Source organism: Cavia porcellus, unplaced genomic scaffold (assembly GCF_034190915.1).
Source record: "Cavia porcellus strain 051 isolate PalLab524CR breed Dunkin Hartley unplaced genomic scaffold, mCavPor4.1 scaffold_2, whole genome shotgun sequence".
Taxonomy (NCBI): domain Eukaryota; kingdom Metazoa; phylum Chordata; class Mammalia; order Rodentia; family Caviidae; genus Cavia; species Cavia porcellus.
In genome coordinates, this window is record NW_026947485.1 from 95,011,521 (window position 1) to 95,038,068 (window position 26,548).

Consider the following 26,548-nt stretch of genomic DNA (forward strand, 5'->3'; position numbering starts at 1 on the left):
AAAATGCAACGTTTTCTTCTCTAATAGTCCAATAGATAATTGCTACCCTTCCTCTCAAGAGTAAAAAGAGCCAGCTCAAAAACTAGGCAATTTAGCAAAGGATAAAAATGAAGCATGATGAATTTCTACTTTAAAAATTCGATATTTGATATTGTAGGGTTTCTATGCACTACACAAGCACTTTGACTATGCTACATCCATACTTTTGAATTTAAAAGTGGTATTTAATCAGTGGCAACTGATATTGAGGGCAAATGAAGACAGAAGTTACCTCAAATAACAAAAGAAAAGTGTATAAATATTGCCTAAGAAAACTAGTATCTCCTTTGAGTTCCATTAATTTATATACATCTTTGGCACGTGTATAAGCAACATTTATGTTATAGCTTCTTCAAAATAAAGCAAAAACTTCTTGCCTTGTTTGAACTGGCAACTATGAAATACATAAAAGTTTTTAATCCTGAAACAGCAAAAACAGAATAACAAATCACAACATGTATTTTCACATTATTCCAATAAAATAAAAAAGATTCCACATTTTACTTCAGCTAGTTAGGTGGTGGATCTCTCATCATTGTACCTGTTAGATTCAGTACAAATACTAATAACTTAAAAAAACAACAATTACAAAAAACATGACTGCAAAATACATTTTTCATATACACTGCAGCAAAAGTAGATGTCTTTTAACAAACATTTCCTCATCAGGATAAGAAAAGACTGTGTCAATGCTGCTGCGAAGGTAAAACTACTTAAAAAAAAAAAATCTATTAAAAAAAAAAAAAGAGGCCAAGCATGATGGCACGTTCTTGTAATTCTAGCACTTAGGAGGTTGAGGCAAGAGGACTGCCACAAGTTCAAGATCAACATAGGCTACACTGTAAGTTCAAGGCCAGCCTAGACACCTAAACTACATACTTAGCTTTTGTCTCAAAAAAAAAAAAACTATAACCACAGTGAGTAGCTCAATACTGTTTTTTAACATTGTTCCACTAACATAGTTAGTAAATAAATAATGGGTATAATTTACAGAGAGATTCTATTCAAGAATAATATTAAGAAAATAAAAATTTTAGCATGCTTTGAAAATATCTTACTGATTTTACAGATAACAATGCACTTCATCGTTCCAGAAATGATTGGAAACATTTTGTCATATTCTTGATCTACTCATTTTAAAGCTTATTTCTTGACTTATTCGAGTTGAAAATAGGACTAACCTGCCAAACAGTTGACTTTTCAAACATAAACAGGTAAATATTCTTTGACAGTATTAACAATTGTTAATGTGATTCACTTGATAAAACTTACTTAAAAAGTAACTATCAATTAACCATCATATCTTAAATTTTTAAAAAGAATATAAGGATTAATGGTCTATGATGAGTCTGTGCATAAATGGTCTCAGTATAACTTGGTTTTTTATCTTTTTTTTTTAATCAGTACTGGGGATCGAACCCAAGACCTGCTGCTTGCAAAGCAGGCGCTTATGCGGCTGAGCTAAATCCCCATCCCCCAAACCCTTTAAGTTCTAAAACGAAAATAAAGAAACAAACAGATCAACACTCATACCACTGCTGCTGATCTTCCTGCTTTTCTTACATTAGTAGCATCTCACTGCTATACCTGCTACTATCACTCTCCAGCTCACTGCCAGCTTATTTCACACATCTCCTTGTTGCTTCCAAAAAAGCACTCATTACTTACCAAAGTTGCTAAGGAAGTTTTTGCTGGACCCCAATCTACTGCACTTAGTTAAGTTTGCCCTTTCTCTAAGAACAAACAAAGGTTGTTATTAACCATGCGAATTAGGAGAAAAGAGGGAAGCATTGAGAAACAGACACTTCTAATTTTGTCAAAAGACATCAATAAGACTATAAATCAATTGTTTTATCTCAGTAATATAAAATATTCAACAAATTCATTAAATTTCTGAAAGGCCTTTTATTTTACAAGGAACCATACTTAAATTCCAATATCCAAATAAAAGGGGAAGCACTGAACATCAAAAGAGAATATCTGTGAAGAGAAACCACATTTTATAATTTTGTTCTAGTCAGGCAGGTGTGATGGCGCATGCCTGTAATCCCAGCACTCATGAAGCTGAGACAGAGAAGGCTGCTGAGAGTTTGAGACCAGTCTGAACTACTTAGTAAGACTCTGTTTCAAAAAACCAAAACAAAACAAAAATTCCTAAACCAAAGAACACCAAAGAGTTATCTCTACTTGTTAAAGCAGAATTCCAAGTCTGCTCATATCAATTATCCAGAATTTTCTTGCATTAACAAAATACTTCTACTGGTCACATTTCCTTGACCTTTCAGTTATTGTATGGTATTAGTCTGTTAAAAATTATCAAAGGGCTGGGGATTTAGCTCAGTGGCATAAGCGCCTACCTGGCAAGCGCGAGGTCATGAGTTCAATCCCCGGTACCACACACACACAAAAAAAAAATTATCAAAGGACAAGTTGAATAAGATTTGTTAAAAATTATCAAAGGACAGGTTAAGAATAAGCCAAAAAGTCTTTATTTAGAATTTTATGATTATAAATCAAAATCTTAATTCAGTTAAGATTCTAAATTACATAAGTAAAGGCTGGGGATTTAGCTCAGCAACACAAGCACTTGTCTGGCAAATGTGAGTTCGATCCCTAATACGAAACAAAAACAACAAAAAACACATCTATCCACCCTAAATTACGTAAGTAACGTTTTAGATTCCCTTCTCATCCTCCTACAATTTCTGATACACATTTATACTATTTTAAATTAGATATTTTCAGGCAGTGGAAAATTAAGTTAAGAATGTCATAAATATACATTTCTTAGAAACTAATTTGACTCCACAAAATACTTCGTTTCACACATTGCAAAACATGAAGCCTTTGAAAGTAACCTAACGACATAGCTAACACTCATTTCAAAAGCTTTTTGTCAAAAGAATAAGAATTAAATCTGTACTTAACAGAAATTCAAAACTAATATTTAAGAACTAAGATCTTGTCTATCCTGTTAGTGCGGAATAAGGGGGCAAATGATTTAGGTGATGCTCTGTTTTGTTTTGTTTTGTTTTGTTTTGTTTTTTTGGTACCAGGAATCAAACTCAGGATCTTGCACTTGCCAGGCAGTTACCTTTTTTTGCTTTGTTTTAAGACAGGTATACTGCATCCCATCTGTTAGCAAAGTAGCTAAAAGGACTCATCACTTACACTGTCTCTTCTGAGTACACCTAAACATCAGACAAAATATTGGGCTTTTTTTTTTTTTTTTGTCTTTTTTGAGACAGGGTCTCGCCATGCAGTTCAGGCTGGCCTTGAGCTCACTTTGTAGCCCAGGCTGGTCTTGAACTCTCAATGATCCTCCCACCGCAGCCTGCCTGCGAGTGCTGGGATTAGAAGTGTGAGCCACCACACCCAGCAATTATCCGGCTTTGATGCATCTTAAAATATGACAACAAAACCCTTATTTACATTTTAATGTATTAAAAACTGTCTTCTAAGACAGTATTGTCTCCTTTTTTGCCAGTAGAAAGAACAGTCCAGAATCTCACTGGCTCCTTTTACTTGAGTCACTTAAGTTACGGGGCCTCAGTTTATCTCTAAAATAATTTCAGCCAAACCACTTTCCCTAGCTGATATTTTGTATGCTAGGCTCAGAGATACTGTTTTGTAAATTAATTCACTTATGCACCTCTCCAAGTGTGTCTCTGTCTGTCTGTCTCTGCCTCTCTCCATACAGATAGATGCATACAGATAGAGATATATCACACACATATGATATATACCTTTCAGAGCTTTCAGCGTTAACAAATGGCTAAGCAACGGCACTGTGCCACAGGTTTGCACCACTGGCCTTGCATTGTGGTAGGAAGATACACAGATGAATAAGACAGTCTTTGTGCCCTTTATCTAACAAATAAAATGAACTTTAAAATGCTTTTAAAGCTTCTTTTCATAGATTTACATTAATGTTGAAAATATTCAAATGCTGATGCTACAAGTTACTGGAAATATATGCATCTGACATGATGTGAGAGATGAGGAGAGGGCAAAGGGAGGAAGAAAGTGGAGGAGGCAGGGAGAGACAAATATGCATTCACTGCTTTTACACATTTTAAAGATAGAACTATGTTCTGGATAAATAACCACTCATGTATTTTTTTTCTTTACAGCCAACTGTATAACTATATATACATATTATAACACTGCTAACTAGAAAAAGATCAACCACTTTTAATCAGGCAAGTGGTTACCTAAAATTGTTTGGCATATAAAACACTCAAACTCTCCTTAGTTAGACTTAGTCATCTATAAGTGGTGGTGTTCATCTGTCAAGTCATCACCAAGGGGGCCATAAAACTTGATATCCTCAAATTTAATGGAAAAAACAGACCTAAAATACAAGAGCTAAAGAAAAGCAGTATTCATAGTAAGACTAATGCTATCACATGAGCTTTGCACTTACTAAAACATGCTTAACTCCTTGCAGGTAAATTTCTCAATACTTTTGACTCAAGAAATTAAAAGCAGAGGCTGGGAATATAGTATTACAAGTACCCGCCTGGCAGGTGCAAGGTTTTGAGTTCACACACACACACACACACACACAAAAAAAAAAAATTAAAAGCAGCTTTTACTTAATATAGGATAATAATTGTCAAGAGCTCTAAACATCATTTATTGGAATTTTCCTTTCTGCTTCACATTACAATTTTCAACAACGCTATATATTTTTCCCAAGTAGTTTAAAATTTGGCAACACCTGCGTTGTCTGTCCTGGTGTCCAGGTCATTTAACTCAACAGTTCATTTTTTGAAGCAATGCCCATGGCAAATCTACTCCATTCCAGGCACTCTTCTGGGCACTAAGTTTTTTGTTTTTTGGTACCAGAAATCAAATCGGGACCCCACACTTGCCAGGCAAGCACTGTGCCACTGAACTATATTCCGACCCTTGAGTATTTCTTTAGACTCAAGAAAAACATGTTTTAGTGGTGTAATGAGCTACTGATTTGGGTAATACAAAATAACTAATTCATCAAAGGACAGACCTATAAGGCAGGCAAATCTCAAGTTTCAGTCCTGCCTGAGCAACTTCATTACCTAATGAAACTGTCTCCAAAAAAAAAAAAAAAAAAAAAATTTAAAGGTTGGAAATATAGCTCAGTGCAAGAGTCCTAGGTTCAATCCCCAGTACTGAAGAGGGTAAAACATAACAATACAAAACAAAAACAAAAGGAGAGATCTACTTCAAGTATAAGCAGAACACTCTACCACCAGACTGAAAAAGCACCTAATCTTTGACTCCGGTCCTAAATAAAGCAGTTAAAAACACATATATACATCTTCACAAACAATGTTTTTACACGTTTTATGTGGTACAATGGGATGAATCAAAATATTATAAATTTTTATTTTAATGACTAAAATTACATAGCAATCAACCAAACTGCTTTTTTCTTTGAAAGAACTCAAATTTTCTAATTTAACATCTATGATCTTTAATTCAAACAAATAAATGAATTACAATGAAACAAAGAAAAACATAACTGCATTTACAAGTGCTAGCTAGGTAATCCAGAAGTATCATTTACTTGCTTTTGACCTCAGTGCTTCCTAAATGACATATTACTATCTACACCCTAGGAATTAAAGTTTAGTAAATGATTATTTCACCAAAGATCTTTAGAAGTATGATCTTATTTAATTCTTACAACAAACCTTTTTGTACTATCCCACCACCACTCCCATATTTACAAATGAGGAACCTGAAATTAAAAACAAGTTGAGGAATTACTGACTTGCTTAAAGTACAAAAGTAATAAGTAAGTGGGAAAGCTGAGATTTAAGGCAGAAATATTGATCACTGCTCATGTTATTACCCTTCCTGCTACTCAGCCTTCACATCATCAATATTATGACCCAAAATATATGGCATCTTAACTGCTATCACCTTCATACTATCCAAATCAAATAACATCACAGGCCATATTTGTTCTCAGGTAGGTTGTTCACTAAGAATCATCATCTATTTCATGCCAGACATTCCACTTGACACTTAAGATTTCTATTTCCTTATCTTATTCTTCGCTGTTCAAAAAACAATACATGTAACTCCAGAGGCTGGAGCAGGGCTGCCATGACTTCACAGCCAGCATGGGCCGCACAGTGAGTTCAACGCTAGCTTACACTTCATAGCAAGGGCCCCCTCACGCAAAAAAAGAAAAATGTACAAATTAATAGTTACTGTTATATTACTTTACACCTTAACTTGAGTGAGGTACCAGTAACTCCAGAACTTCAGATATTCAATAAAAGACAAAGCCCCAAAAGAAAACAAAGCTAAGATGAGGAAACAAAAAGATATGTCTTTCCTTTTTCTTTTTAAAATTAGTATATCTATGTAAGATAGTAGCCTGCAAGTCAAAGAAGAATCCATCAAGTTCCTTTTCCCTAGTTCTTCTTGACTGTAACTTTACTAACAATAAAATTTAGTGATAGACTTTAATAATCTGTACTTCCACTAATTCTCCCTTATAGCAGCTCTACTTTCCCCTAATTTCCCCTCCTAGCTTACTATATAATCTATTGGAGATTACTACAAAGAGGCTCTGAGCAGGATTTAAATTTTACTAATTGGCTTTCTATGTTTATCTGTGAGTCTGTCCTAGGCGTAGGCCCCTTGCCTGGCAACAGAAGCTGATTCATAGTAAGTGAACCTCTATGAATCACTGGTCCTGGCTGAGGCCTGCAGTGGCCTGTGAGGCCAGAGATACCTCAAAGGGCAAGATAAGGCCACAGCTGCGGACACTCTGGCTCCAACTCCAATTAACAAGTAGAGACTGCAGCTGCAGAAATTACTCCTACAGTCTCATTCCTACCATGTCTTCATGATAAGGACAGTGCTACCGAATTGACTTGATTCATTACTTGGAGACCTCCTTCAAGTCACTCCCAAGGTCCTGCTCATTGCCTACACTTTCCTCAGTTTCCCCACCCTTGTTGGACCTAATAAATAAAGTGGGCAGTCCAGAGAAGTCTTTTTGTTAGCCCTCAGAGTCTCGAGTTCAGCTAAAGGGTTTTGACCCTTCTAAAGCCCTAAAAAATCATACAATTTGTCTCTTTTTATTTAAACCTCCGCCATACACTTGTTTGGGAGATCAGGGATTTAGGTCAGGACCCAATAATAATCTACAGAATTATGCTTTCTGTTTAACAACTATCTCTGACATCCCCACCCACACCCCACCATGTAAGTTTCATAAGAGCAAAGGATCTTTCTATGATTTATTCATGATTTGCTAACTATACCAACTGCCTCTCCAACAGTACCTGGCTCATAGTAAGCACCCAATAAGAATCTTAACAAACACTTAAGGAACCACGAATTAGAAAGGGAATAAATTCTAGTACTAGTCAAATTAATATAGTAAGAATTACCTCTAAGAAAGAAAGAACAACAGCTTATAGCAGTAACTATAAAAAAAAACAGTGATCAAGGCTTACTGAAATACAAAATGAGCAAATGTAAAAGCCCTTATGAACAAGTAAGGCCCACTCAATATTTTATTGGAGAACAAACACATTATGCGAACACTGTGAGAAGACTGTCATTTTACAGTAGCATAACACACAAAATCTTAGCAATAACAGTGTTTTGACTACATGAGAAATGTTGCGAGTTCCAGACCGGCTACAAGGTGAGCTCAGGCCAGCCTGAACTGGACAGTGAGACTTTGTCTCAAAAAGACCAAAAATTTTTTTTAAAAAAATTCCTTTCTATCTATTGATACCTTTCTTCCAACAATTTCCCACTGGGTCAGTTATGCAATGTTTTATTTGATATCCCCAGTCTGGGAAATACAGATCCTCAATAAATGCTTATTAAATGATGCTCTCTACAAAAATTTCAGCATATTTCTTTCCCACTCATTTCGCGCTGAGATACTTTTCCTCAGTGGTCTGTTTTTCCCACTTGATCATCAAGTTCCTAAAGACTGACTCTTCAGTTTGTCCTGGGCACTCAGTAATGTCTGTTGAATTTGGTTGGACAACAAAACTTATAAATATGTTATATTCAGCTCCCTCAATCAAACACTACATAGAACATATCCTGAATTTGCAGTCCTTGTTTCTGGAGGATTTAAAATGCTCAATACATGTATGACTTGTATTCACAAAAGTTCAGTAATATACACTGAAAGGAGCATAAGCTCTACTTAAAAGGTAAACACATGGCATAAAATGCTTTACAGACAACCTACTCAAGTAGGAAAAAAAAAAACATTTAACAAACAGTACCTCAGTCTTCCCACATTCATCAGGTGGATCCTGGTGTATGGCCATTTGATACTTGACATATAAAGAAAAGGACTGGCTGAAGGACGACTTGAACTCTGGGTCCTCAAAGGAGACAGGTACTAACCTCACCTTCAGTGCAAGGAAAATACAAGCAAATGCTATTGAAACATCTCTACCTAAAGGTATGCTTCTGAAGGTGAGGCTAGAGTAAGATCTCCGCAAATCCACTTCCAAAGCTCAGTGCTGGAATATGTCATGAAAAGAAATCCTGGAAGAGTTCACTGGCACACAGTCTGAGTGCCAACTTTATACTAACGAAATGAAAAGGCTTCTCACAAGGGCCAGGAGAATGTTTTGTTTGTTTGGGGGATTTGTTTGCTTATGATGATAAATTACAGTTTCTCCTCTATCCATCTATCTGGTTCTTTAGTCAACTCTCACTAGTTGATAATGTTGCTAATAGTGGTCATGGCCACTAATTTTGTAATCTTTACTTATACTAACATTTTAAGGCTCTTTTCCCTTCCAGATTTGTCTTAGGTCATTTGATATAGGAAATTTAATGCATATAAGGATGTCTATTAAAACATTCTACTGCCTTACTTTTCTAGTCCTGCTCAGTTATGAGTGGGTAATACAGTCATAAAGAATAATTCAGCTGTTATGAAGATGAATAAAACATACCACATCAGACACACTATGCTTACCATGAAAATATAAATTTTCTTATAGATATTTTAATTTACAGCTCTATTATTCACTTTCGGATAAATTCAACCAGAAATAGTGATTTTATATAAAGATAATTTTACATGTTCTTTTCCACTTTGAAATTACATGTAACTGGCACTTAACATGGCCCTAAGTAAAATTTGCACTTTCAGAATGTCCATTAACTCAGCCCTATGTCTACGCAGATATGCTGCAGATTTTATATGACTACAATGCACCAAAAATAAACCAAGGTTTCATACAATATCAAATGGAAGGGAAAGTTCTGTTTACATAGAAAAATTATAATTGGCCTGCTGACCTGGCTCACAGTTGGTTTATCAGGTGGGTCCTTGTGAATAACCATCTGGTAACGTTTATAGACCTGGTAAGACTCCTGAAATGTGGCTTTGAACTGAGAACTTGGTGGAGATGATCTCACCACCCTCACCTTCAGAAGGAGTTAAAAAACAATGTTCATTAATTCATTCATTTAGTCATTATTCATTTTGTGGAGTACACATTAACAATTACTCCACATTACAATTACTAATCAAAAACCAAGACGTTTCAACAAATATTAAAAATATTTTAACAGTAAAAATCAAGTTAGTTAATAAAAGTACTTTCTGCCACTTACAGACATTTTAGGAAAGCCAAGGAGGATTCCCCCCAAACTCTAAGCCTTGTTTCTGATGACTGAATTATACAGGCCTGCTTGTATTATAAGCAGGCAGGACACTTCCAGGAAGCAGTCATGAAACAATCACAAATACTGTTCAATTTTAGTAACACATAACTCATCATCAATCAAAGACTGAAAGTGGGATACTGTCAGCCACTTTCATTATTAGTAACTCTAAACTTAAACTTTGTAAGTTAATTAAAAAGACAACCCTCACAACATGTTCTTATTTCACAGCATATTTTAAAATGAAGAGCCTGAAGTTTGATTTCCTATGTTCAAATCTTAGGACGTCATCATATTTGCTAAGCAAATTAACCTCATGTAAACTGGTTCTTTCATATATAAAATGAGGATGAGTTAAAAGTACTAACTGCACAGAGCAATGGTTAACACATATTTAACATTAATCATTTACTAACCAGTTAAAATATATTAGTGAAATAAAATTAAATGTAATACAATAAAAGCACGATGGAAATTTTCTGTGTGCCGTCAACAAATTCTTCTATAAACAAAGAGTGACGCTCAGTAGATAACAAACCTCTACACATCCTCAGTCACACTGCATTAAAAAAATAAAAGTTCATGCCTTTTGCCTTAGAATTGTTATGAAAGGTGTCGATGATTCCCTCAATACCTACCTATTTGTCATCAAAAGATAAAAACCTTTTCATAGGACCAGGGATTTAGCTCAGTGGTGTAAGTGCCTGCCTGGCAAGCAGGAAGTCGTGAGTTTGATTCTTTGGTTTAAAAAAACCCTCTTCATAAATATTTAAGTAGGAGGCTGAGGGTTTAGCTCAGCAGCATAAGCGCCTGCCCACTAAGTATGAGGTTGTGAGTACGGTCCCCAATACCAAAAAAAAAGTAGCTGTTAAAATATATGTCTGATATATATTTTTTTCTGAAGGTTTAGAATACATCAAAGTTAATTCTCACTTTATGCATAACATTAAGAGGTATTCTTAGATGATACTTAACAATATAGTCAAAAGTTGACCAGTTTCTAATTAGGTATGAAAATATGACAAAATCATTATGGCTAATGGTTTAGAAAAAAATGTTTTTTTTGAGAGAGAGGGTCTTTCCCAAGCTGGCAAGGAACTTGTAATTCTGCTGCTTCAGCCTCCCAAATAGCTGAGATTACAGGTATGCATTTACATGTACAAATTAATATTGAGGAATTTATATTGACCTAGAAATGCAAATAAGTTTGGGGGAAAAAAGCTTTAAAAATATTTGTATTATGCCTACATTTGTTGGAAGTACTTCATGAGAAAGAATTTTAGTAGTACAATTTAATGATTCAGTTAATTCCCAAATGCTTGTTTACATATGTAACAAGGGCTGCTGCCTTCATCAATGTCGGAATTTTATAATGAATAAAATGGCACTTGCTTATATGATAGACTCTCTTTTACTATCTAAATTATCTTTTACTATGTAAACTTCTAAATGAAATTTTAAAGACTATCTTTCTTGCTTTAACTAATTTCAATCAAGGGATACAAAAAGCTAGAACACCCTCCTTAATAACAAACATGTTAAAACTTGTTTTCACAGCTTTCATAGCCAGTTTCTAAAGTATTCTCAAAGAACACTTTTAAAAATAGCAGTTAATAATTGTATTTTGAAATTTTGTTTTTTCTGTTTAAAATGATTTTTGTAAAAATAGCAGTTAACTTAGTAAATAGACGCTCCTATACTCAATTCCCTTTTATTGTTTACTTAAATTACAAATATCAACAGTGAGTATAACATCAAAGGAATTAAACAAAGTACCCAATAGAAGACAAGAAAAACAAACAAAACCCTTCAAAGTACCTCTAACTTGTGTGATGCATTCTCTGGTAAAGATTCAAATATTAAATCTTCAAGTGATTTGGGATGGTTGGATTTAGTCTTTGGTGGGAACGCAGACGGTGCCTGACCTTGAGCCTGGAAACCCTCAAATTCTCCAGCTGGGTTTTGCTGCATGAGTTTTAACATTTTCCTTTCTTTACGAATTTCCTTGGCTTTTCGACATGGAGGCTTACTCAAATCAGCCCCTTTGCCTAAAAAGAATTTCCAAACATTAGACCAATCACAATTGGCCCCAGAAATGTTTTTTTCATCAATCTCAAAGATATTACAAGTCTAAAGAATCCCAACAGGTTAACTCTTAGGTAGATGTTCCACATTATTCTGGTACCTTGAAGCACCTTTGAAGCAGGAGTTGCCAAAAAAAATGAATAGTCACAGAAATATTCCATGGTAGTTCTCATGGCTGAAAACCTTTTATTTATAATATCCATTCACTTCTATGATTCTTTAAAAAGAACATAATCAAATCAAGTGTCTTCTTGCTTCTGTGGCACACATTCTAGCTTTCTCTAGTAGCATTAATAATACTGGGGAATAATACTCAGGAATCAGTGAGTAGTGATCCCAGCCAGAATAGATTCTGGCAGATTTTTTTAATGAAAAACATCCTTGTTTAGGTTAACATACTTCTGTTTCTCTCTAAGTACTATTTGCTTCAGTTCTAGTTAGTTTTTTTGTTTTTTAAAGAGAATTAAGCAGCCAAGGATTTAGCTCAGTGGGCTTAAGCACCTGCCTAGCAAGCTGAAGGTTGTAAGTTTGAGCCCCAGTACCAAAAAAAAAAAAAGCAGAATTTTTAAAAAATACAGAATTTCAAGACAAGATGATAGGAAATTAACAATGATTATATTGCATGTTGCTGTCTTCAAAATAGTTGCTCAGATTACCAGATATAGATATGCAAAACTGATCAAACAATGCAAACATTAACTGTTCCTTTGAACTAACAGAATGAGTAGTACAAATATCTCCGCTAAAGAACAACTGGGGTGAGGGAAAGGGGAAAAGAAGGGAGGGTTCAGGGATATAGCTCAGCAGCACAGCACCTGTGCAAAGTCCTGAGTTCAATTTCCAGTACCTAAAAAACAAAAAAACAACAACAAAAAAGAGCTTTGTTCTAAGAAACAGACTATTATCAAACTGATAATAACCCTTTAAGATACAAAAATTTTAACAATAAACTACAAATTTTAATAAGGAGTCTTTAATCTACTAAAAGTTTATTCTAAGAAAAATCATTTAAGTGATAAAGGCAAATAATGGTAAACACAAATGAAGACCTCAAAATAATCAAAGAATCACACTTTTAGAACTGCTAAACAACAGAATATCTGCATCCATTTTAATGTTTTAGAAATTTTAAGAGGATTTCTCATTATACAATGTTTAAAAAAGTAACACTGGTTATGTATATGTACACTAAAAATATTTAGAAAAATACTGAAAAAGTATGGCACAATGTTAACCATCAGTTTCGAGTTTAAAAAGAGAAAAGACTACTGTGGTTTTCTCCTTTCTCAAAAATTTCTATAATAAAAATCACTCATAATTTTTAACATGCTATTAATGAACCACAGAAATAAGGTATTTTTTAAGATCCAAAAACACAGGGGAGAAAAATAAAGATAAAAAGAAGCAAAATATACCATGTACAGGTATAAATTTCCTATGATAAATGTTTTCACCGTGTATATCTAAAATATACCAATAAAAAGAAAAAAAAGCATAGTATTCACAAATCACATGTAAGTCTCAATAAGAAAGTTTCTAAGAGTACCACATTTTTTTTTATAGAGAAGAAAATTAAGACCCAGATTGACTGACTTTGTATAGACAAGCTGCTCAAAAGAAGTTCACACACAGAGATCACTTACAATTTCATTAACATATTTTCTACGAAAAAACAAAAGTTTACCCAATAGAGAAAACTTTGAATAAACTTAATAAGCCAGGTAACAAAAGACAGATTCTTTCACCAGCTAGGCGATTAACCCTAATGCCTTATGGAATCAATTGTCTTGAGTCCCACTGTGTCTTTTGTCAAGTTGTTCTTGAAAGGTACAAAATGTAACAGCATTGGTAGGAAATAGCTCAGGAGCGTAAGTACTTGCCTGGCATGGGCAAGGCCCTGAGTTCAATTCCTAGTGCCAAAAAATAAAAAAAAAATTAATACTTTGACACCAGCCATCTTAGGTCACAGACTAGCTCTGTCACTTGGTTAGATGACCTGGGGCAAGTTTCCTTGTCTCTGCAAGAAAGATAATAATCAGTCTCACCTCTGGAGTTCCTGTGAAGAATAAATGAGTTAATACACATGTACTTCATAAACCCATATCCTACCATTGTATCAAGTTTACTTCTTACTATTATCGATATCTGCATTACCACATCTAAAATAACTTTTACTTAATCATTTCAGACATAAATCCTTCATTTTCTAATAGTTACTGAAAACTGCACTCCTTACCAAAATTTTAAAATTATGAACAAATTATAAACTACAGAGGAAAGTTAGAGGCACCAATTTTCAGCATTTTTAAGAAACATGACATTGCATTCACAATGTAATTCATTCACTGCACTAAGCAACCCTTATGATTTTGCTTCTTCAAATATACATATCACCATTTTTACTTTCTACAAATCAGAATTTCAGCTTAGAGAATACAGATTTTTCAGATCAACAAACTTTAGCAGAACACAAAACAGATAATCAGTGTAAAATCGTTTACCATAATAACCCTGAACTCAAAAAGTCAGCAACTCAAGAATTCTAGACTAATCTCTACTGCTTTGACTAGACACCAGAAGACCTGCTTAATTTCTAATTAAGTATAAAGGAATATACTGATAACATTTTTAAAACAGAAAGTGGAAATGCAGGTTTCAAAGATGATCCAAAAATGCCTATCATTTAAAAATAGTCTCAGATTCTTAGTGAAACATAAACTGGTTGGGGGAAAAAAAATTACACAAAAAGTATTTAATGCATGCTTCAGTAATCATACTGTTGAAGGTAAGGTTATTATTACTTTAAAATTATTACGTAACATGGGGTAAGGAACAGGTAGCTAGGTGATAGTCCAGTCTAATTCTACTACCCCAGGTGAGTGGAGGCAAACCTATGGCATGCATGCCTCAGTGGGCTGTTTGTTATCACTGAAAGCTCTAAAAGATCTGCCATCACTGCTTATGAGAATCAAGCTTCTGCCTAAGAAAAAAACAAAAACAGAAATATTGTTTTCCTGAATTTGAAAAGTAGTGTCAATATGAAGTCATTACCTGTTCACTTTTTTAAAAAATTCTAGAAAACAATGATCAAACCAACAGGAATAATATATAGTCTATGATCTCCCCAATACCGTGTGGAACTAGGCCTAGTTGAGAAAATGAAGCCACAAGCAGATTCACGACATCACATCACATGATAGCAAGGAGACTCACAAAGATTACTAGGACTGTATCAAAACGATATAGAAGCCAACTGAAAGAAGTTGTCACAGGAACAATGGAATGCAACCCAAAACTATGTTTAGATCTCTGAGTTCACAAAGATAACAAGGGAACCTAGCTGCTGGCTAACAGAATATGTTACTTTGAAAATAAATTTTAAAAGATTCAAAATTTTAGCTTGCCTTTCTTTTGAGTCTTTATGGGAAGGAAACAGATGAGAGGAAGTTTCCTTATGAAAATATTCCAGCCAAAAAATAAGGAATAAAATGCTGGAATTAGAATGTCTAAAGAATTAACAGATTGGGGCTGGGGATTTAGCTCAGCGGCATAAGCGCCTGCCTTACAAGCAGGCAGTCGTGAGTTCGATCCCTGGTACGTATAAAAAGGGAAAAGACAAAAAATAAATAAATAAATAAAAAGAATTAACAGATTTTAGCACTACTAGGACTAATAAAAAGAGGCACCCAGACATTGTGTATCTCCTGAAAGGACATTCAATCACCCATAGCATACCTTTCATCATCTTCAAGTCCCCCACTCTGATTGAGATTTACCCCCTCCAAAAAAGAAAGAGAGGAAGGAAGGAAGGAAGGAAGGAAAGGTAACCCCAATTTTGATCAAAGTATTCAAGTATCAATGTACAAGTAGGCAGAACAAGTTAAACTGCACTGCAGATGTAATCGGTCAGCTACAGAAGAGACAAAAACCACGACAACTCATTTCCTTCAACAAATAATACTATGCAAGTAAAAAGTGGGGGGAAATGACAGGGAAATGTATAGAGCAATAAAGATTTTTCAAGTATATCAACCAATTTTTCAGACCAATTGTCTAGTTCTTGACACAAGCACATAAAAACTGGAACTTGAACACTGAATAGTATTAGTATTAGTATTAGTATTAGTATTAGTATTAGAACACTCAATAGGATTAAGAAATTCTAGGGAATTGGCGAACAGAGTTGAGAGCGGGACTGGCAGGGAGCCCTGCATCAACCTGTGGTGAGTGAGAGGAACGAGGACACTTCCATAGACTAGGAGGCTCCAGCAAAGGACATACTGGGACCGGGCAGATTCCATCTGTCTTAACAGGTTGTATCTTACTGGATTTTATTATATGTGATAATATAAGCAAAAACTTTTATAGACAAGGAGATTATACAGAAACCATTGTTCATTTTCTGTTAGTTGGTTCTAAATACCCTGTAATACTGTCATTCTCTTAAATGGTTTTACATTGTCTTGATATGTTTGGTGCTACAGTATACGAAGTTATACTCAAAGATTTCAAGGAAAGAGACACTATGGTAACTACTTTTATGTCAGGATATCTTGTGGTGAAACACAAGATTTTGCTTAAATGGTTATGCTTTGACCTGTGCTGTTTTGTTGTAATGCCGTCTTTTATCTCAATCTCTTTTTTTAAAATTATTTACTTTTTTATTTTTATCTTTTTAATTAAGGGAAAAATAAATAAAAAATAGCAGGATACATTATAGTAACCCATTCTGATTTCCTATTAACTTTATATGAAACCCTGTATTGCCCTCACCATCTTGTTTTGACTGATTTTCCTCTATTCTGTTTTGCTTGACAATACCAAGTTCGAAAGTACAGGCAACAACTGTGAAGACAGTAAGATTCATTATGACACCCATTCTGGTTGACTATTATCTTCTTTTGAAGTCCTATAATGTCTCCAATGTTTTGGTTTTATTCTTACAGTTTTGTTCAATTTTATTATAACTGATGATATAGGCAATTCTTTTTAAGATAGCAAGAGGCAGTATGGTAACCATTGTTGATCACCTAGTATTTTGTTTTTACATTATCTATTATGTCCATCCTTTTGATTTGACTGACTCTGTTCTGTTATGTTGGTTTTATTCTCTTCAAAAACAGTAATAATAATAAAACCCAAAATGTGTAATTGTGTACAAAAGAAAGGAAAAGAAAGTGCTCTAAAGGATATAACTGCATATATATTTAAGTGTGGATAGATACCCATATTACTGAGTTTTGTTGGATCATTGAACTAAACTGCAATTTGTTTGAAAGTCCACTTTATATGCTTTAATCTTGTAACTTGAACAAATATTTCTAAGATGACAATATGTAATCTATTAACTAGTGATTTCCTACTGTATATTTTTTCTGAAATTCTGTATAACTTGTACCCTTTTTCTTTTTTTTTTTTTCTCCTTAAATAAAATTAAAAAAAAAAAAAAAAAGAAAGAAATTCTATAGGCCAGGCATAATGCTGGCTACTTGTAATCCCACTACTCAGGAGGCTGAAGCAGGAGGATAACAGCAAGTTCGAGGCCAGCCTAGTCTACACAGTGAGTTCAAGGCCATGCTGAACTAAATAGTGAGACCCTATCCCCCCCACCATCCTCCAAAAGAAATTTTATTCAAGTATAATAATGGTATTGTGAGTAGTTCTTATTTTTCAGAGATGAATTCTGAAATTCAGGATCACATAATGTCAGGAAATTACTTAAATATACTACTGAAAGAGAACTAGATTTGGGTACAGATGAAACAGAAGTGGCCATCATAATTAAATGTTTCAAACAAGGACAGAGTAGATGAAAATTTGTTATACTATTGAATCTAGCTCCCCTATATTTCAAATTCTTTAAATTCTTTTCAACAAAGGTATTTAATTTAACCAACTGTAACTAATTTTTAGAATAAAGTATAAATGAAAAAGCCTCTCACATGAGAGAATAAAAACATAAATTCTCTAAATCATATTTCATTCAACTATTAGTATTAATTAGGAAAAAAAATCTCACACTAATCAATTTAAATACAATTAAATCCTTCTACAAAAACTTGATAGAAATACAAAGTTTTTGGCACTGAAACTTGTGTAATATAGTTTAGACAATAAAAACTAAAATAGTAAAAATCTCTCCCTTGAATCATTTCAAATAAATAACATAAAAACTAATGGAAAAACTGCCTGGCTTCACATTTTATGCAGTAATTTTGAAAAAAATCATACATATACATATTTTATATGGTAAACCCACAATGTTGGGCATATTTTTAAGCCTAATTCTTTTATAAGGGAGAATATAGGGGAAATTTTTTATGTTATTAAGATTAATTTAAACATTAAATCTAGGCAGCTTTAAATTAAAATTTATTATAATTACATAAAAATTCAATGATAAACTGCAGAATCTCCTATAATTTACAGTTTTATAATACCAAAATAACAATGTTTTATCACCAAACCTTTCAACACTGTCAAAAATATGAGTCTCAAACCTCTAAGGCTCTCAGGTAATAAGATGGAACTAAAAATGTATTTGGGGCTGGGTGTGGTGGTGCATGCCTGTAATTTCAGCACTTGGAAGGCTGAGTCAAGAAGATCAAGGCAAGTTTGAAGCCAGCCTGGGCTATACAATGAGTTCAAAGCTAGCCTAAACTACATAGCAAGATCCTGTCTCAAAAAAGACAAAAATGTATTTGAGGAGATAAAGCTGTTAGTTTAGGTTTTTTAAGCATAGTAGTTTACAAAGATACTTTGGCCATCTAAATCCAGGTAATTGTATCTCATTAAAATGGGACTGTATCTTACAGTGTTACAAAAAGATCATCTTTTTGGCTGACAGCAGGGACCAGGGGTTACAATGACACAAGCAAAAAGAAAAGCAGCTAATATGACTTGCTATCAAATGTGCATTACCTGGCTTAGGAGCCATATGAACTTTAATTGAATGTGACGGTTCACCAGAGCCCAACTTCTCTTCTATAGCTTGTGAATGAGATTCTTCTCTCTTTGAGCTTTTCTCTTTCTTCTTCTCTTCACTCTCTAAGCTCTCTTTGAGATCACTGCTGAGTGTTTTAAGATCACACTTTATATCCAATTTGTTTATTAATGCGAAGTCACCCGCAACAGTGTCTTCCATTGTGGAATCCATGGGCTCATCTACAAATCAAAAGAAAAAAGTCCGTCAGCCGTCAGCCAGGTTGTTTGACACAGTTAAGATAAACAGCAGACTATATAATGTCCCCATTATCCACCGTAGTAAGGATTACTGTTTAGCAACTGAGTTCACGGTCTCACTATTTAAAAAAAGGGTTATATTTAAAACTGTGGTAGCCTAGCAGGAAAATGCACCACCAGTCCATTTGCAAGTTGAGACCATGCTCCCAACAATGGAATATAAAATGACTGATAAGCCTAATTTTGTCTTACTTGTTAAAAGAAAAACTGTGACCTAGAACTTCCCACCATCCCCCCTTCACTGGCTGCATAAAAAAAAACCAGAGTGACCCCGGAAATAACATGAAGGGACTCACAGAGCGAGTAAGGGACTCACAGAGCGAGTAAGGCTGCAAGCTAACCTGAAACACGCACACTGAGCTCCTAGGTGAGGAGGGAAAGGAACTGATACTACTGTTCAGTCCTTGGATTTGGTGGTTCTTTCTCACAGCTGTCTCAGCTTCTACCCTAATGAATTAAGTATCAGATACAAATAATTCAGAAGTCTATAAATCAAAGAAATCCATAATAAGCCAAATAAGGGCTGGGGATTTAGCTCAGTGATGTAAGCGCCTACCTGGCAAGCACGAGGTGGTAAGTTCAATCCCCAGTACCACAAAAACACAAAAACAAAAAAGCCTTGCAACGTAATAAGCCAAATAATCAAATGTAAAAGCTAGATTAAAAGACAGAACACTCTGAATTTTGATGTTTACAAAATCATCAATTTACAGCATCTTCAAAATTTTGATTTATATATTAACTAATTATGACATGATTCCTAGACATCAAAAAAAATTTGTAAAATACTAGCAAACAATAGAAAAATTTCACAACTCCAAAAAAATCACATCTTTAAAATGATCTTCAGTTTTCTTTCCAAATTAGACTATTCTGGCATAAACAGTACTTCCCATAACCCTGATTTGTGGGGCCAACAGTAACAGCAATGTCAATGCTGATAGCAGCCTCTGTCGCCACAGGAGTGGTACACGATCCCCTGTCTCACCTAACATGAGATGTTTGAAAATTAAGAACCTTGGAAAGATACATTCATTTTAAGAAAATAGTCTTTAGACCCAATCTCATCTTACCCTCACAATTTCTTCTGAAAATCTCCCCTTTAGCCAGAAATTTCAACATTTTTTTTAAAACTTTCTTGTGTGATTTTGATGGCTGAAATTGTAAAGGTCGGCACCTAAGAAAGCAAAGTAAGTATTTTAAAATTTTTTTTTAAAAAAGTTTGACAAAATAAAGTCAGTTCTGTGTAGGATTTGGTATACTGAGGCAAGTCTCATGCTTGGGATTCCTGGTTAGAGGACAGGTTTACTGTAGCCTCCAATCCTACTTTAAACGTCACTAAAACTACCACGAAGGGATTTTAAAAAACAAACACAATCATATAAACCCACAGGAAAAAGGAGAGGAGAAAAATGTTTGTAGCTAGAAAGCAGGTTCTGTGAGTATCAGAAAAAAGATTGACAAAGCTAAACATACTAAAAGAAAATTTACACAGCTTGGAAAAGGGCTTCACAATAAATGGGGCTAGGTACACAGAAGGCTACAAAAACAAACAAGATAATTATTAATTTCCAGGAAAAGCAAACACTTGTACAAGCAATCACAGGCTATAACACAGTTAAGCTGCAAAGCACATTACAGTCATAATGTGAATATTCAGTCTGTGAATAATTTACAGAAAATCACAATATTTTTAAGATGGGGGGGGATTTAGTTCAGCAGCGCAAACACCTGCCTGGCAAGTGTGAGATCATGAGTTTGAGCCTCAGTACAAAAAAAAAAAAAAACTCAGATGGGAAGTTAGGAATGAGGCCTTAAAGGAACCTGAATGAATGTGACAAGGAAAAGAGAAGTGAGACAGTTAAGTAGGAAGGGAAGTAAGGGAGAAGGTCAAAGGAAAAAAGGGTAGAAGGGAATGAGGGAAGGAGGGAGACAATGTGCCAATACATGCCCAGCCCAGGTAGCAGGGCCAGGCAAGATTTCACAGGCAGCACCACAGCGAGCTGCCCGCCACAGGGCCCAGGGCCAGGCGCCTGGGGCCGCGGGAGAGGCTGAGTAGCTGTGCTGCCCCTGGTGTAGTGCCTGCCTTACTACCGTGTACCCAAATGATGAAGGGCTGCCCCAGAGGCTCCGTGCACCTACAACAGCTGCTCGGACTGCGCTGTGTGCTTTATCTGTCACCTAGGCCTTGTCTCTTGATTGAGCGATGTCATGATGTGAAAGAATTAGAAGAAAAACAGCAGTGTAACTGATTCTATCTGAAGGAAGTAGGGGAAAAAACAACAAAATCTCACATGTTGAGTTTTTTAAAACTCTTGCATAATAGTGATAAAATAAACCAATCCACAAGTTATTTTGCTTTAACAGAGAAGAGGTAACTTTTTTCCCCTTTTGATTTCTATCTTTCTTCCCTAGTGACAAAGCATAAAATCACGGACACCAGAGACTAAGGCAGACCTTAAAGGTTCTGAAAACACTGAAAAGGTTACCTCTCCTGCAGGAGGAAAACCTGGGATCTAAAATGAAAAACACGAGTTGCGTGTTTTAAAAAGGGAACAAGGTCAACCAAATCTGAATTCTTGGAGCTGTCCCAGGCAGCAATGCCCACAGTCACCATGAGAAGCAGTACAGAGAACTCTGTGCCCTCAGTACCCACAATCAGTTCAACCAGGACACTAACACTCTCATGTAAGAAACACTACAAGAGATTTTCCAAAGGTTGTCTGGTGACAACCCACAAGAATGCTGAGACAGGGGAACGGTAACTTGAATGTCATTATGGAAGCACTGGTTATGAACAAGCAGGGGATCTCAATGTCACTATTATCACTAATGTCAAGGGTTTCATCACGAATCTACTCTCCCCAGTGGGGACCATTTAAATTGTCTCTCAAAGTGCAGCAATGGGTCTGCATTCAAGAGGTAGGGTGGGAAGTGGGTCAGGTACTACACCTTGACTGCAAATTCAAGATCCCTGAGTGTACTGGAGGGGAGGATAAGCTCATGAGGGAGCTAAAATGTCATTTGTAAGGAAAAAACTGGTAGTTCCAAAAAACATGGAAGCTCACGAGAACTGGAGGGCTCACATATACAGTTCTACCCACCCGCCTTTCTCCCATCCCCCAGGCCTTGGCAGTGTGCCGTGGTCCCTACAACAGTCTGCCCTCGCCATTTCCTTGAACATCTGCATTATCCCTTCTCCACAACTGGTACAGTCTTCTGCCCCATTTCTACACCAAAACTGGTGGGGAGCTCTTTACTCCTCTACGATGACACTTCAATCACACCAGTCAAGAAGTTATTGCCAACACTGCTAACTGTCCTCAAACAGATCCATCAGCACTGTCGATGATGGTAAGCCATTTTCTTGGAAGAGGAGGAAACTAATTCCTTTTCACAAAGCTTCTTGGGTCTATGCAAATGGTAATTTAAAGTATACTGTGTAACTGGAATCCCTGAGCCAATGGGATATGCAAAGGTGCTAAAAAGTTTCAAGACTGGTTTTTCTGTTAAAATCCAAATCAGGGACCCATACTGATACCTGAGAGCAAAAAGCGCTACTACCTTTGGTAAGCCCAACACTGATGCCCAGTAAGGGGCAACCCCAGGTTCTTTCTTGTTTTCATTCTTTTCTTTTTGTTAGATTTGTAATGAGTTTATTTATATGTGCTATTTTGTTTAACCAAATATTAAAAATGGTAAAGTCCATGAATGTCCTTCTGAATTCCATAATTACGTAAATAAAATAAACATTAGTATCATGCTGCTTAGGAAAAGCCCGGCATGGTGGCACACACCAACAATCCCCGAACTCAGGAGCAGAGGCAAAAGGATCACGATGAGTTCAAGGTCACTTTAGGTTAATAGTAACTTGAAGGCCATTCTCAACTACATAGCAAGACTCTGTCTCAGAAAAACAATAAATAAATAAATAAAATGTTTTAAAAAGAAAGAAAGAAGAAGTAACAGTACTATGATTATATAACCATGTTATTTCAAGATAGTTGAAAAATCAAAAGAATCAGTTAAGAGACTTGCTGGGCACGGTGGCATACAAGCTCAGGGCTAGCTTGGGCAAAATCTTGTCTCAAGATAAAATTTTTAGAAAGGGGGCTGAAGATATAGATTAGCCGTAGAATTCCCCTAGTTCAATTCCTAGTATCACAAAAAAAAAAAAAAAAGGCAAAAAGATTTGAAAGTAACTGCCAATGAGAATAGGAAAAAAGTGTTTCAGAGACACCTAAATTCCAAAATAAGTTTTATAGAGCTATTTGGTACTCTATGAGCATACATAATTCTGATAAAAAATTTTTTTTTAATTTTTAAAACGTACCCAGGAAGGTATACTCACATGCTGGGAAACCCCTAAGTTCTCTGCCCAACAAGAAACTAAATTATAAGATAATGTCTCTGACTCTCTAAAAGTTCTTATTATACTACTACAGTGAATAAGCAGAAGAAAAAACATGGAAAATGACTCCATAAGATTGATTTATGTAGAGAAACCAGGCAAAAGTAACAATTCAGGAAATGTTTGATTCCACTGAAATGCAAAAATAACATTTTACAATTAGTGTTTTGCAATGTTAATTGAATCTTTCCCCATACAAAACAATTTATGTAATTATATGTAAAAGTGGTTTATATATAACAGATACATAATGTAATTTACTTATCACCTGAAAGGAGCCCTTCTTTGAAGCCAGGGCTTTGTGAATGCTAGGCAAGTATTTGGTACCACTAAACTACAACCCCAGACATCCATCCACTTTTTTTTCTTTTTAAAAGAAAGGGGCTCACTAAATGGCCTTGTCGAGCCTCAAAATTTCAATCCTCCAGATTAAGTCTTCTGCGTAGCTGGGATTACAGGCATAAATCACCACACTGGGAAAAATCAACATTCTCTGATTCTAAAAATCCTAAGATTTCAGCCAAGTTCAATTGCTAGCTAAAAGAAAATGACTTGTTTTACAGAATATCATCTCTTCTTAACCATGAACACTGAATAAGGACAATAAAGCTATTCTGTAATTGTATTCGTTGCATAATAAGTGATATTAAGCTACTGATCAGCAATGAATATAGCATAAGTATATAGAAAACTCATTTGTATTTTTTTAATGAAGAATGTCTACCTAAAATAGAAATTAACACTAATAGAGTGTAAGATTCTGCTTTAAAACTGTACATAATCTTCATACTATAGATCCTCTTTGTATTGAAGTCTTACCTTATTGTATATTGAGGACAGCATGTTTGATTCATGACAGGCTTGTACACATATTTCCCACTTCTAAAATTGTAAAAATAGTTAGTTAATTTCTTACATGCTTTACACATTTACTATAGCAGATTAATACAGGATCACCAAATTAAGGATAAAAATCTAATCAATACTATGAAAATACATTTAGATTTAACTGCTATTCATAGCCTAAACAATCTTACAGGCAGACACACAAAAGACCAGAACCCAGTCTTTTCTTTCCTAAGCTTTTCTATATGAACTACAAGGTTCATCATCTCAATGTTGTCTCTTCAAATCTGCAAGTCCTTCAAAGACTTTACCTGTCACTAATACCACATGACCCATGAAAGGCAAGTACCATGGGCTGAGGGTATAGCTTGGCAGCACAGTGCCTGCCTGGCAAGTGCAAGGTCCTGAATTCAACTCCTACTACCAAGGGGAAAAATAAAGAAGTGCCCATGATTCTGTGGGACTAATATACGTATACTGGTGCTGTCACAGCCACACTTAGGTGATGCATGTGTGCCAGTGAAGTATTATACCACTAATCTGATTTTTTTCTAAGCATTCTAGAGCTCAGTTACTGGCCGAACCCTTCACTCAGCTCTCACACATTCTTTAACATCTGATTTTTTGAGCCTCATTATTAAATCTTGAAAAAATTTTAACTTTTTTTTATGGGGAGGATGAGGTAAGGTCTTGTTATGTAGTTCAGGTTGGCTTTGAACTCAGCGTAGGCTGACTTCAAACTCACAGTGATTCTCCTGCCTCAGCCTCCCAAGTGCTGTATTACAGGTGTATGCCACTACATCCAACAGGAAAATCTTTTAAACACAAATTCTGTTTCTCAATTACAAGAACTCAAATAGCAGAAAGTATCTTTGAATTAAAGAGTATTTATTACCTTCGCCATCCTCGATCTATAAGATCCTGATAATCCTGTACAGTCATGGAATGTGCCCACATGCCTGAAAAAATGGGGTGTGTTAATTACAACGGGTTGAATTTCCTTCTGTTTTAAAATTCAGAGTGTTTGCTTTAGTAATATGGGTGCCTTGGCTAAAATTCTAAAAGTCACATTGTGGAAAACTTTGCATACACTTCACACTTGTTAACTTGACATGCAACACCACTGAAAAGTAAGACATTTATTTTAATTAAAAAGTCAAATCCATAAAAGTAATAACATCTAATTATTAGTCAACAGTCTATGATATCAACAATCTAGATCCTCACTGCAATCAAATTGCATCTCATCTTCAAGCTTCAATAATAACACCATTAATTCACTGGTCTCTTAAGAAAAATTAGCAAATTTCTTGGTGCACATTAGTTCTAATTTATAAACATATATATACTTGAACACTAAAAGTAGGACAAAAGTACACAGTGATATTCTAAGTGAAAAACAAAGTAAATCAAATGTCAAGGCTACAAGAAGATGCAGAACTACGTGAACTGTATGATGAAAAAATTATTTAACTACAGGAGTAAAAAAATGAAGACTGCCAGAATCAACATTTAACATACGTGCATCAATGCACAATGCATTAAAAACAAAAATAAATTTTTCTCTTTTGTAATCAATAAACTGTATTAGAGATATGTAGAGGCATAGATAGGCCTGGCATAATTGAATATATCAGGAGAAAGCTTAGTACTAGAGTCCAACAGAAACATCCAGATACTTGAAAAGCATTCACTGATACCAACTAATCCATAAGCCAAATTTAGACATGTTTACTGTAACTCGTGGGAGATTCCATAGTCACAGTACAAAAACTATTTTAAAAAAAAGAAGAGGAGGAGGAGGATGGAACTTATTTCACTCCAAGGCAACCACTGCCACTATTTAAATGAAATGCTTCTCCTAAGCTTCATTCCACGCACAACTGCAATCATGTCACAGATGCGTTCTACAGCCTGTGTTTCTGTTTAACCATCTATATAATGCCACAAGCATTTGTCCACTTAGCTGGTATTCATTATCGTCACTTCAAATGATTGCGTTTAACTGTCTACTTCAGACCGTTGCCCATAACTGTCTACTTTAGACTGAGCACCTAACAAACATGCTCAATGAATAAATGCACACACCATAATGGACTAACCCATTCTCCAATTATGGGAAGCCCTTAATTTATAATTCCATGGTCATCTTGTTTTCCACAATGCTGGAATATTCCATTAAAGGAACAGATTCTATATTCCCTATTTGTCAATGCATGACTCAGCAGGAAATGAACGCGATATTTCGTTTACAAAACACAA

At 35.2% G+C, this 26,548-nt stretch overlaps 1 protein-coding gene across 8 annotated transcripts in view; it reads right to left on the reverse strand.

Moving 5' to 3' along the window:
* The window catches only part of Ate1 (arginyltransferase 1), a 181,342-nt gene that overhangs the window by 153,072 nt on the left and 1,722 nt on the right, over positions 1–26,548 (reverse strand). For 4 of the 8 annotated variants that reach the window (XM_063244871.1, XM_063244872.1, XM_063244870.1 and 1 more), the window contains exons 2-8: positions 25,182–25,245; positions 24,260–24,322; positions 20,103–20,206; positions 18,709–18,951; positions 11,521–11,750; positions 9,334–9,462; positions 8,301–8,429 (exon numbers count right to left, since the gene is read on the reverse strand). In XM_063244871.1, the coding sequence (XP_063100941.1) occupies positions 8,301–8,429; positions 9,334–9,462; positions 11,521–11,750; positions 18,709–18,951; positions 20,103–20,206; positions 24,260–24,322; positions 25,182–25,245 (962 nt within the window). The remainder of the gene's footprint in view (positions 1–8,300; positions 8,430–9,333; positions 9,463–11,520; positions 11,751–18,708; positions 18,952–20,102; positions 20,207–24,259; positions 24,323–25,181; positions 25,246–26,548) is intronic. The other 4 variants (XM_005008080.4, XM_003479301.5, XM_005008079.4 and 1 more) reach the window with 2 other exon arrangements.